The sequence below is a fragment of the Triticum aestivum genome, chromosome 2B (assembly GCF_018294505.1).
Source record: "Triticum aestivum cultivar Chinese Spring chromosome 2B, IWGSC CS RefSeq v2.1, whole genome shotgun sequence".
Classification (NCBI taxonomy): Eukaryota; Viridiplantae; Streptophyta; class Magnoliopsida; order Poales; family Poaceae; genus Triticum; species Triticum aestivum.
Window position 1 is genome coordinate 697,521,616 of NC_057798.1, and position 13,693 is coordinate 697,535,308.

Below are 13,693 nucleotides of genomic sequence, written 5' to 3' on the forward strand. Positions count from 1 at the left end.
ACCATTTCGGTGTCCGAATGTAACCTTCCAATATATCAATCTTTACCTCTCGACCATTTCGAGACTCCTCGTCACGTCCGTGATCTCATCTGGGACTACAAAAAAACTTCGGTCACCAAAACACATAACTCATAATACAAATCATCATCGAACGTTAAGCGTGCGGACCCTACGGGTTCGAGAACTATGTAGACATGATCGAGACACATCTCCAATCAATAACCAATAGTGGAACCTGGATGCTCATATTGGTTCCTACATATTCTACGAAGATCTTTATCGGTCAAACCGCATAACAACATACGTTGTTCCCTTTGTCATCGGTATGTTACTTGCCCGAGATTGGATCATCGGTATCATCATACCTAGTTCAATCTCGTTACCGGCAAGTCTCTTTACTCATTTTTAATGCATCATCACGTAACTAACTCATTAGTTACATTGCTTGCAAGGCTTATAGTGATGAGCATTACCGAGAGGGCCCAGAGATACCTCTCCGATACACGGAGTGACAAATCCTAATCTCGATCTATGCCAACCCAACAAACACCTTTGGAGACACCTGTAGAGCATCTTTATAATCACCCAATTACGTTGTGATGTTTGATAGCAAACAAGGTGTTCCTCCGGTATTCGGGAGTTGCATAATCTCATAGGCATAGAAACATGTATAAGTCATGAAGAAAGCAATAGCAATAAAACTTAATGATCATTATGCTAAGCTAACGAATGGGTCTTGTCTATCACATCATTCTCTAATGATGTGATCTCATTCATCAAATGACAACACATGTCTATGGTGAGGAAACATAACCATCTTTGATTAACGAGCTAGTCAAATAGAGGCATACTAGGGACATTTTGTTTTGTCTATGTATTCACACATGTACTAAGTTTCTGGTTAATACAATTCTAACATGAATAATAAACATTTATCATGATATAAGAAAACATAAATAACAACTTTATTATTGCCTCTAGGCATATTTCCTTCAGAAAATCATAAGATCTCGCGATCAACTCATGGCTCTGGCACATGGATAGCAAGCTTCCACGCACCCCTGTCCATAGCTAGCTCTTTGGTGATCCCTATTGGCCCCATGCAAAGCAATTAATTTCTTTCTGCTCGTATTTGTGAAGAAACCAGACCCACTATTATCCTCTGCTTATTGATTGTCATGGTGGCTTACCGATTTCAAATCACAAACGTATATAAATTGGTAAGGCGGGGTATAAGAAATCAAGGTGATACTTATTTAATAAGAAAAACTAATCTATTTTTTGATCCCTCAAACAAGCCCTTATTTCTTTTGCCTTTGATGGGCTGAGGCCCACGCAGTGGTGAGGCACACCCGACGCGAACGATATCGTTTTTGGCCTCGAGTTGGTTGGTCGTGCGAGGGCTGGTGCCAACTCCGACAAATAGTGCATAAATAAGAGCTTGTTTGAGACTGCTCCGCTCCTTTAAATTCAGCTCCGCTCCAGAAAACACAAGCCAAACAGGGTAGCTCCATGATATGGCGCTCCGCAAAAAAAACTAGAATTTGGGTACATCTTCATGTTTTTTATGAAGCTCTTCAGGAGGTGCTTCAAAAAACTGTAGAAGTTTGAGTTGGGTGGAAATTACCCATCACTGCCACCAGTAAATGGATACCCCTTCGTTTCTTCCCCTCAACCAATCAAATAGAACCTTTCCACCAAATTTCGGATTCTTGAAGCTGGAGCTAGGTGGAAGCCAAACATTCTCTTTGGTAGTGCTACAACTTCTGAATGAAATTGCTCCAAGGTGAGTTTAGTGGAGCGAAACTGATTTTGATAAAGTGGAGCAATCCCAAACAAGCCCTAAGACAAACTTGCTTCTTTTGACGTAAGTCAAGCTAGATTGGTTCCTTTACACGTACTTCCCGGTTTCCTTTACAGGTACGTCCCGGTTTTCTTTCGTTTGCACGCACGGTTGTTAAACAAACAAAACCAACAAATAGTGTACGTGATAAAAATACTTAAAACAGGACGAATTAAAGCGAAACCAAACCAAAAATATCACCTTCTTTTATTAGTAAAAAAAAGTATAGATATAGATTAGGATAGATAAATAGTGGTTTGTCTAGAAAAATATAAATAATGGTGGGTCAGGTTTTTCATCTGTCTTTTTTTCTAATATAACACACTACAGAAGCAGACACTTGTATATATGATTGACGAAATCACCACATGCGCCTCGTAGTCGACGAGAACATCTCCTCCCAATGAACGGGCATCGCCGGAAATCCTGAAATAAATTTAGAAATAATGCGAGCAGCAGGACTTGAACCCTGATAAGCTGTGGATATCACTGTTCTTCCAACCATCCAACCACAGATTGGTTCACACACCTGTCATTGATATCTGGCCAGATTACCCGTGGCGGGTACCTGGGCATGTGATTTGACCCCATACCCTGTCGGCATAACCAAGCAATAACGCGCCAACAGCGCCCAGATTTATTATTGGCAACGCCATATAAATGTGCATAAATGGTGTGTGTACTCAGTTCTTTTATCGGTGAGGTACGCTTGAAATAAATACAACCGCGTCCACACCACACAAAATTAGCCGACCTGTAAGAAAGAAGAACAGGAAGTCTATCTGGAGTCATCGGACACGACACCACCATCCGTAGCGAGCCAGACAAAAGCCTAGCTAACTTGACGTACTCGTCGTGCCGGCGAGCTAGCGTCACGCAAGACAACGGACCCATGGTAGATGGTACGGCTCGAGCCACAACCTCAGCTACTCTCCCCAGCTAGGGCGGTTTACGTTCGTACATACACGCAGGGCGCATCGGTTGGGACGTACGTATAGACACATAGGTCAGCACTATACATACGTAAACGTACTTCCTCCGTTCGGAATTATTTGTCGTACAAATGGATGTAAGGAGTACGCTGCAGAGCTCAATTATAGGTTCAGCGTTGCACCAGCTGCAGCAGCTCTACTTCTGCTCATCTCCAAAGGAAGAAAGTACTACTTCTGCGCCTCCGCTGCATCAACTGGAGCTCAGTTATAGGTTAAGCGTTGCAGCAGCTGCCGGCCGGTAGACATACGTATATAGGTATACGTACGGTTCGTGGCCATGCGTGCATCGTGCTGCACTGTGGTACAACTACGTACTGCTCGTCTAGTCATATAGCTAGTGACCTAGTGGAATTAAATGACTTTTTTTAGGGCAGTGTAAGGACGTGTTTGGTTAGGAAATTGTATTTTTGGTATTAATTTTAAAAAAAAATTCCAATCTATTCATTTTCAATCATGACAGTACAAAGAACAATAAAGGTAATAAAAATTACAACCATGTCTGTGTACCACATAGCGACAACTACAAACACTGGAGCAAGCTAAAGTTGCGCCGCTGTCCCTCCCTCACCGGAGCCGGACAAACCTTGTTGTATTTTTGGTATTTACTAGCAAAAGAGCCCGTGCGTTGCAACGTGAGAGAAAACATAACACACACTCTTAACCCAATAACCATCACCCAAGACCACAATAGGTACATCTCCTTTATTTTGTGAGGCATCATATTTGTGTTGCTGCTTATCCTCCTTCCCACCCTCGCCGGCGATGGCTTTGGTGTTCACACAAAACAAAAAAAACCGTGTTTGAATATGTTTAATCCTAAGGCGTCTCTCTCTCCCTCTCCCCTTCCACTCCCTCTCTCTCTCTCTCTCTCTCTCTCTCTCTCTCGATGAGAAATCTGTTGTTTTGCCCTGCGATATTTTTCAGAGGTATGCATGTGTAGTTATCGATGTTTTTTCTCTCTATATTGTTATAGTGGGGTGTTTATTTGCAATCCGGGTCGCCGCCGGTACGAAAGAAAATGGACCTTACGCTACAAATTATAAGTTTGCTCCCAAAATGATATTTTAAAAATATTTAACAGGCAAAATTAATATCATATTTAGATCCCACATATTTTTCTAATAAAATTTCATATATAATATGTTAAAATCGAAGTTACGGTTTAAAAGATTACGGATAATTTAGAAAATCATTTATTGACTTAAATATATTCCAAAATAATATTTAAAAATACTTAACAGGTGAAAATAATCTCATATTCATATTCTATATATTTTTCTAATCAAATTTCATATATAACATGTTCAAATCGGAGTTACGTTTTAAAATATATGGATGATTTAAAAAAACATTGTTTGACTTAAATATGATCCGCGGATGAATTATCTAAAACATTGGGGGGTTTCAAAAAATGTAAAATAACGGTTCGGGTGTGACTTAAATCCGGACTGCGGGTTGATTTCAACAAAACACAGGAACTTCTGTGTAAAATATGAAAAAACGATTCGTTTTAACTTAAAACAGGACTACGGGTTGAATACTCTGAATTAGAGGGACTTTTCTAAAAAATGCCATGACGGACGAAAGAAACTCAATTTGCTTTATTATTAGGTAAAGATAAAGAATAGAAATAGTGGACCCGGGGCCATATTGTTCACTAGAGATATCTCAGTCATGAGCATAATACGGCGGATAGACAAATTATTATTGGGCAATTGATAGAAAAGTGCATAGTTACGATTGTGAATCTTCCCCTTTGCATATTTGTCCTAATTGGGTCTGGTTGAGCAAATGCAGGCAAAAAAAACATCATTTATACATCATTTGATTGACTGCATGTAGGTTGACTGCATTAGGGGAGCAAATTTTGAATGGTGCTCGCATTGGCTGCGCTGATGCAACTACACGGTGTTTGGTTGCATACACTGGACACGATTAAGACTTAACAACTACACATAACACACAGGGCTACACTAGAGTGCCTCGGCGACTGTGGTGGACGGTGGTCACGACGACGCGTCCGACATGACGAGCATGGAGTCGCGGGCGAGTGATCCCATCGACGGTGTGGCGAACTAGTTCGTCATTGCATAGGAAGTTCGTGCGGAGTGACGAATAGAAGAGCGCGGAGCCAGAGGACGAGAGAGGACAAATGCAGTGCGCGCGCCATGGCGACGTCAGTGTGGTAGGACGCGGGAGAGGAGGTCGAAAGGGACGACGCCGACGACAGCACCATTGTAGTAGGACGTGAGCGAGGAGGCCGAGAGGAACGACGCCGGTGCTGGCGCCAATGCAACATGACGTAGGAGAGAAGGCCGAGATGAACGACACTGACGGACGAGCTAGTGTACCAGGACTTGGGAGAGGAGGCCGAGAGGAACGGCATGGATGGTGACGCCAATGCAGCAGGACACAGGAGAGGAGGCAGAGAGGAACGACGTCGACAACCACGTCAATGTAGCATGACACGGGAGATGGGCCCGAAAGGAACGACGCCGATGGTGACGCATGTGCAACAGGACGCGGGAGAGGAGGCCGAGAGGAACGACGTCGGCGATGACGCCAATGTACACGCGGGACAGGAGGTTAAGGAGTATCATTAGAATAGACCTCACATATGCATATGTACCGTCACGAGGAAGATGTAGATCTACTCGTCTATGACTATCGAAACAGAACACGTGCAACATGAAAGTAGTGTGGAACTGCGAGATGAAGCTACTGGTCAAAGGAAATTTCAAACGATCGACCGTGCACGCTGAATTTGAAAATTCGTCCAAAATAACACGAAACATGAATACGACATTTAACACATTGAACATTTACAGTGAATGAAACTACGAACCAATCATCTGAGTAGAACTACAACATCGATGTGCTTCTTTTAGTGTAGACTTTATCTCAAATGGAAGCAACTTTGTGTAGATTAGAAGGGACTAATGAGTGGACAAGGTTAGGAGATAACCTAACAGATCACGTGCCACCTCAGTCTGTCTCTAAAAAGGGGCCAAGCTGGGAGATGTTTTAAGATTCGTGCTACGCAGGCTAAACAATGGTGCAGCCTACTATACTCGTATCATGCAAACCTGGTTGTATGTGGAACCTGCGTAGAGAATGCCAAAGACTGGACAAAGGTCATCAACGCACAGAACTATTTTCGAAAATGAATTGCACGCTTCTGTTTGCGATACTCCCTTAGTCGAACAATTCAATGAAATGCCTATGGAGTAAATGAGGTCGAAGGGGACAAACTTGCAAAATCAGATGAATAGTGCCACATCAGGGCCATAGGTACGACTATGTATTTTCATGTATGAAAACCGTATTGAAACACTTTGTGTGTTCATGCACACGCACGCCAGCGTGTTGGAGGATCCATAATGCAATTCACTGCTTGTCCATAGGGTAGAAGTCCTGACACCCTCTCGCGCTGCCTTGCAACACCACCACTCAATAGAACCTAAACGGAGTTGAAGTCACCACCAGTCCAGGCTCATGGTACGTACCGGCGACCTTAGTCAAGCAATTACCGGTGAACATTACATCAGCAGCAGTGAACAACCAGTAACCACAGCGGCATGCATGAACGCATGAGCAGTAGAAATTACAGAATTTCAGAGTCTTACTTGATATATATAAGTCAGAACATTCAAATACGATAAGTCAGGATAAGAATAGGTTTTCTTGGTTGTGCAATTTAAAGATCCTACGACGAGGCAAACCGGAATATATACACAGTTGATTGGCACGCCTTATTTACAGGAGGCATTCAGAGCGATTGCCGTGGCAGCCAGCGCCATCTAGAGCAATCCGAAGGTGTTCTCGCCGCTGTAGGTCATGTAGAGGAAGCCGTCCTCGTCCTTGTTCTCCTCGTAAATGGCAGACATCAGGGCAGCTGCAAACAAAGGACGAATAGGAACTTTGGGTTAGAACATCTGACCATGCGGTAAAATACACGAGGTAGGCATAAGTTTGTTCAGGGAGAAAGTCTGTTTGCTGCTCCCTACCTGTCGGTGGAAGAGTGTTCTTCACAAAGATGAAGATCGCCTTCTCAGCACTGAGCTTGATCCGCTTCCGGACAACATACACGAACTGTCCAACCGTAAGGTCGGCGGGGACGAGGTACCTGTATGGTTGGGTGACGGCTATTAGAATATATAGAACAGCTGATGGTCAATAATGGCCAATCTTGTGCTTTGTTGTGACATGAGACAAAGTTTTGATGCATCAAAATATCCCCTCCTTTTGAACCATAAAGATGTGGATTCCAATAGTACATGTTTAAGTAAAAAGCCTGTGCAAATGGTGTACCACACCAGCAAGAACCAACCCAATTTCCAGTGACAATACTAATCCCATCACTTCAGCCCTTGAAACAACTGGAATAAATTGTGTCCACAAAGGACCCATGGGCCACAGGCAATACTATTGATGAAATAGTTAGAAATTAATGGCATCAAGTACCCTGAGTTATCAGCAGGAACCCATGACGCAACTATGCTAATTAAAGAACACACGAGAGTAACAGCGTACAGTGGTAATGATTCCCTAGAGGACGACCTTAACAACACCAACTGCTAGCTGTTTAAATAGTATGAAATGAAGATGGAGATATTCTATCTACAGAAAGGTTAAATAGCATGAAATGTTTGAGCGGAACTAACTTTTTCTTGTCAATGTCAGGAATATCACTCTTCCCAGCCTTCTCAACGATCACCTACATAGATTGTTTTACATATTAGATCAAACAAATCATGGGTAAGGAAACAGCCTATACTAAACAGTAATAACAAGGATAAGCTTACAGGAATTCTGTCAGAGTACTTCTCCCTTATGCGGTTAGCCTCCGCCTGCCTCCTCTCTGCAATGCAGTAAACAGCAAAATCTTATTCTGAACTGACTAAAAGGAAAATGTATCCTCAGAATAAGTTAAAAGATCAAGGTCGCAGCAGATAGAACAAGAGTAAATATTATGATATAGAATCAATAATGTTCAAATAGAATTTTAACTAGCAGATCATCACAAGTGATGGAAATCGTAAAACTGCTAAGTAAAGGCATACAATTAGAGTAAAACATACATGTCAATAGCTGATGATCCAATAACCAATGGTAAAAGTCTACGTTTATAGAGAGAACTCATAGAATTATCTCCTCTCAATTTCACGCAGGACCCTTTCACACATATCCAGCGAGAAGCAGGATATTAGGCTACCAAAACTCATAGAAGAACTTCCTCCCAACCAGTGTTCAAGGATAGAACTGTAAGTTCCTATTCTTACATAATGCAACGGAAGGGGCAACGAAATTGTTAAAAATAATAATTGTTACACCAAAGAATCGTTTTCCAGTTTACCAACCCCCAGATTAATTTAGATGATGCAGCATGATGATCAGAATCATGATTAGGATTGCTTATCCAACTATCACCATCAACTCAATCCAGCCACACAGCTACAAAAACAATCACAAGCTCATTTTTGTGTTCCAAAGCTCAGCGTGCTTTGGTTTTAGCTCCCCTCGAAGCAAATTAGCATGCTATTACGCAGATAACTGCACGTCTACAGAATTCCTATGAATCCTTGCAGTTATTCCAATAATCCGTACGGTCAACCACCCAACCCACATAATATTTCGCCATCTACCGAAAAAAAACCCGCGTAATACAGCAGATAGCACAGCCTCCATAAGACGAACCCCCTAATTCGACAAAATTCGATAAGAAAAGAGGGGAGCATGAGAAGACGAGACGAACCGAGCGGGTGCTCCAGCTTGAACGAGCTCTTCGCCATCGATCTGCCTTGGTTCCTGCAAGCACCGAGCTACCAGATCAACAACAGAGCCCAACCACGAGAACACGCACCGATCGACCGATCGATTCAACCGAATCGGGACGGATAAGAACCCGAGAAAATCCCCGCGATGATTTGGGTCGGGACACCAAATCGATCGGGTCAAATCCCTGATTCGACGGAAGCCGACGCGGAATCGATCGAGAACCAGGGCGGATGCTTACGTGGGTCGCGGGATTCGGCGGATTAGGACGAGGGTTTGCGACGCGGAGGAGGAGGAGGCGGCGGGGAGACGGGGAGACGGGGAAACGGGAGGGCGTGGGTTGGGGAAAGAGTGGGGGATTGGGGTTGGTTAAGTAAAGGGAGGAGGCCCCGCACGAAACGTAACGAAATAGATAACTTGATTTTATAAAATGGAAGGGTACGCCTACGTTTCCCCCAAGGAAGCGGAAACCAACTACCGTGCGCCGGTGGCCATCGATCTCTTTGTTTGTTTCAATTCGAATTTGCAAAGGAAAGCAACCTCCCGAGTTGACCAACTCCTCCTTCTCTTTGTGTGTAAACTTCTAACTTGGAACATTGAGAGTTTATTTTGTGGTGTGGCACATTTTTTAGGGAAACCATGTAGAATTGTCTTGTTATTAAACGTGGCTTGTTTGCGCGGCTTCTCGGTGTGCGGTTTTCGGGGCTCGGGTTCCATGCAGCCCAATATTTTAAACTTTTCAAAAATCAATTTTAAAGGTTTAAAAAAAATGCACGTGCACATAGAGAAGTGTTTGTATATGTTTATAAATGTGTATGATGAAATACGTTAAGTTGTGAGCTATAAAACAAAATCAAGGATTTATGGTGTTTAGCAGCAAAAAAATGTTCTTCGGTCTTGCAAATTTTGTGCAATGCTATGGCATATTCGCATAAAAAAATGTTTGTCTTCCTATAAAAAAGAAGACATTGATTATAAAGCTGCTTATTGGATTTAGATAATCGTTCCTTTGAAACAACACCTCGCTGATGGGATTGGCTAACAATGTTTTGTTTTCCACATGATCATTTCCCCATGTTACTTATGTAGTCTACTAGAAGCGAAAGAATGTGTCAAATGAGCCTAACTCAGATGGTTAGGTTCTTTGAGGTGGAATCAACCCATCAAGGTTCAGGTCATAGAACTTGGCATTGGTGCTCGTATTTTTTTGATTTATTTCAGACTTTTTGGCGATGTACATTCAGTTGGAGGAGACGTTCCCCTTGACTCCGGAGGCACCTGTGGTGACTTTGTCAGTCTCAAAATGATGTATCGGCTCAGTCTCGGAGGTGCTTATAGGGGTAGGGTGTGTGTCGGTTTGTTCATAGGGGTGAGTCTATGTGCGTACGTATGAGCGTCAGCGTCTATATCGTGTAAAAAAGCGAAAGCATGATCACTATGCCCTTTTTTGTTGGTTGCTCTGTAATTCGTTTAAAGCTTTTTTGCTTATTTTGTAGTTCAATGCACCACCCGGATGTCCATATCACTGCCTTTCATTGCCATTTTCAAAAACTCTAACTAAATTAACAATGTAGCATGCAAAAATGAATCTTACAACCACCTAAAGTAAGCTTCTATTGCATCTTTAGGTACGGGCATATGGGATGCAACAAAAGAAAAAGACAGCACAATGCCAACAAAGAGAGACCAAAGGCAAAAGAGAAGTTGAATCAATGATCACAACATGAACTAATGAAAGTTTATTTAAGCTTGAACCAAGTATATGTAAGTGTATAAAGAAGTTGCATTGCCATGATCTATTTGAAAAACACAAGGGCAAGTGCACTAAGTAACACAACATGTATTCAAATTACTGCAAAAAGAGCAAATAATTATTAGCAATTATGACCAAACATAAAGCAAGCAAAACCAACCATATGCACAAAATTAATCATGCAAGAATTTGCATTTACATAACTTGTTTACAATTGTAAGTGCAAGTCCCTGTCTAAAGTTGCAGTGAAGTATGAATCTAGTTATATCAGGATGTGGAGTATATGCTCCCGAGCTCAAATGCAGCCTGATGAACAATAAAATAAAAAATAGTAATAAAATTTAAAAAAATCTGATTTTTTTGTGGTAAACTTTCACAAATATTTTGTACACTTGCAAAATTTCAGCCCGAAATGGCATCTGTGGAAGTCATGACAAAAAAATCGATGCTCAAAAAATGCTAGCTTTGAAAACATTTTGGAGTACTGATTTTGTTTTTTTCCCACGAATTTCAGGAATGTCATTTCGAGCTGAAATTTACCAGACATACAAAACCTCTGTCATAGTTTAGCACAAAAAATCATAATTTTTCAAAAAAAATAGTATTTTTTTATTTTACTGTTCATAAGGGTGCATCTGAGCTTGGAATTAGAATAGGACTTTCAGTTATATCAGCTAACCATCGTAGACTTAAATTTAGAAGAAAAAAAGATATTAAGTAGTTCCTCAACTTGAAAAAAATGGTGTAGGAGTACCTTTAAAACCAAATGCCCTATGGATATGTCAATACATTGCTCTGCATAGTTAAGAAGCAACCATTTTTTAATTTAGCCACTAATAAAATATACCTATTTAATTACATACTCCCCACCTTACCTATGTAGTAATGTTGTAGCTTTTTTTGCGAGTAATGTTGTAGCTTCGACTGAACACTTTTGGGCTTAGAGATGACATGGTTTAAAGTGGATAACATTGTTAGGCCCGAGCATATGTGTTTAGGGACCGAGAGTATATCGACCAGAGGGGCGGTGAATGGGAGATTCAAAAATTGTTTCAAATGTTTTGCATCTGGCCCAACCATAGCAGCGGAATAAGCTTGAACGAAATGAAACTAAGGCAGGTATCCTACGAGGAACAAAACCTTTGATATATGAAGCAATGATGGCTCGAGTACAGTAGATAGCGGGTCTGACTATCACGATGGTAATGCAATATGCAAGCAATTTCAGCAGCATGAATGGAAACTCTTTGCAAATAGCGAGGTAAATGCAAGTAGAGGTGAAAGAACTAGAATACTGCTTGAAACATAAGAGAGATATGCAACAGTTTACATACGAGGGATACATGATCAAACCATGAGCAAATGCATGACCATCGCAAAGCATGAAAGATAATTTATGTAAGAAATACTTAGTGAATAGAAAGGACCAGTGGTGCTCAATGACGACAAGTGTATTTGGTAGACTAGTACGTCCTCCTACCAAAGGACTACGTTTGGTTGGAGGGACTTGTGATTGAACACAAAAGCAAACCTCTCTCCGTCCTATTATCCTTCAACTGGGAGTTGATTTCACTCGTGGTAGATGCTTATCGGCGATCTCCAAACCTTCGACATACTTCCTTCGCAAACTACAGTTACTCTTGGTTGCTGAAGATCTTGCTCGGCGAAGAGAACAACTCTTCAACACTCGAGCCGACACCTATTCGTCTAGAGAGTGTGCATCTCTCAAGAGTAATAGGTACAAGAACTCTGACTCAGAATACTGTGATGCACAACCACTGTCTAAGTTTTGGTTCTTAGTTTTCTCTCGGTAGATTTTAAACTCAAATCACTCAAAGAGGGGATGCTCAATAAATGTTCTCGAAAATCTTAAGCGGAGCAGCCGACGAACAACGTTGGAGCGGGGTGGTTATTTATAGCTGCAGCCTTCCTTGATGGGAAATGACCAGAATGGACATGTGTGACAGCCAATGGCCGAACAACACGAGTCCAACAGTCAGAAATTGAGCACAACAATAACATTCCTTGTAGAGCAAGAAATGCTAACTCCTGAGTCCAAAATATATCTCCCGCAACACCGAAGAACTACGTCTTCTGCTAATAGGTAATCATTGAGAGCATAAAGAGGTTTCTCCTAGTCTTGCATAGGTTTTGGGCTAAGCATCACAGCAGATCTAAGCTTCGAGAACCTATACCCCTCTTAATAGTATGGAGGTCCTAAGACCCAAGAAAGGGAAGAAGAACACCGAGCTGAATTCTACATCTTTGCTCTGCCTTCGGTCTTCTTAGTCAATACTCTTCAGACGACCTCTGAACCAATTGCCTCACATCAGCATTAGATTTTGAGTGGTCAATTTCTTCTTATTAATCTTCTTGCCTGAATGGCTTCGAGAGATATGACGAGTCTTCTCTGCATCACACATATCCTTCGGTGAAGTTCCTCGAACTTGACACCAAAGATGGCATTCTTCTTCGGTTTTGCATGGACTATTTCTCTTTATGTGCACTAGCAAACAAACCAGTCCACACCTGTTTCTGTCAACAATCTCTAAACACAAGAGGGCAATTTTTGCACCAACAATGTGGCATACCAAAAATCATGGTACATATCATCCAGGCTCTGCTAACTCCTAAAGAGAGCATGAAGACTAATTCCTTTAGCAGTATCCAGTTATTTCATGCACCAAGCACAAAACCAAAACATGTGAACCAATAAAAAACATTAAGTTCCGGACATAAACATACCACAATAGTCTCATCGAGATCATCATGCAAAATTTAGATTCTATGCACACTCATTCCGCATAGTGCATTCACAACGTAGGACCAACGAGAAATATAGATAAAAACACCATGTTTTTTGCGGGTAAAAAACAACCATGATTTTGCTTTGAGAATGAACATTGTCTACTTTTGAAAAAGAATCAACCCGATTAGACCGGGGGAGGATGGGATGCATACCGTGACGAGGTTGAGGTAGTTCAACCTTGAAGGCGGTGGACATCTCATTCAAGTGCCGCCGCAGCGTGTCCTAGCTGGTTGTCTGACTCACGGCTAGGGCCTTGGTGGCCTCCCACAGCCCGTGTGCCGCCTGTTCCTTCAGGCTCCATATGGAGTATCTTATAAAATGTGATTTGCTCTGAAAAGCGCAAGAAGTTGACCTAGAAATTTTCTTTAAAGTGGGAGTACATCTATATATGTACCTAATGAAAAGGGGTTATTCCTTCTGGTGATATGTCACCAGAATTTCCTCCAAAGTTGCATAACAATAAACACCGATGCCACATATAAGTGTGAAAGGATCGAGAAGAGGTGTCTAGATGGGGTGTG

The 13,693-nt window shown here is 41.8% G+C and overlaps 1 protein-coding gene across 1 annotated transcript; it reads right to left on the reverse strand.

Annotated features, from left to right (window-relative positions):
* Positions 1–6,439: 6,439 nt before the first annotated feature.
* Positions 6,440–9,094, reverse strand: LOC123046780 (autophagy-related protein 8C). The gene is made up of 6 exons (XM_044470209.1): positions 8,852–9,094; positions 8,591–8,643; positions 7,641–7,696; positions 7,500–7,552; positions 6,843–6,961; positions 6,440–6,730 (listed from the first exon to the last, which is right to left on the reverse strand). Exons 2-6 carry the CDS (start codon positions 8,625–8,627, stop codon positions 6,636–6,638), a joined length of 360 nt encoding a protein of 119 aa, XP_044326144.1. The 5' UTR covers positions 8,628–8,643; positions 8,852–9,094; the 3' UTR covers positions 6,440–6,635.
* Positions 9,095–13,693: the final 4,599 nt, after the last annotated feature.

What these genes read in the sequence shown, in the direction of transcription:
- LOC123046780 (XM_044470209.1), bottom strand. Translation starts at nt 8,627, where the DNA reads ATGGCGAAGAGCTCGTTCAAGCTGGAGCACCCGCTCG. An exon ending in CAAGCTGGAGCACCCGCTCG is followed by an intron (nt 7,697 to 8,590) that starts GTTCGTCTCGTC and finishes ACTGCATTGCAG; the next exon opens with AGAGGAGGCAGGCGGAGGCT. An exon ending in GAACACTCTTCCACCGACAG is followed by an intron (nt 6,731 to 6,842) that starts GTAGGGAGCAGC and finishes CTTTGTTTGCAG; the next exon opens with CTGCCCTGATGTCTGCCATT.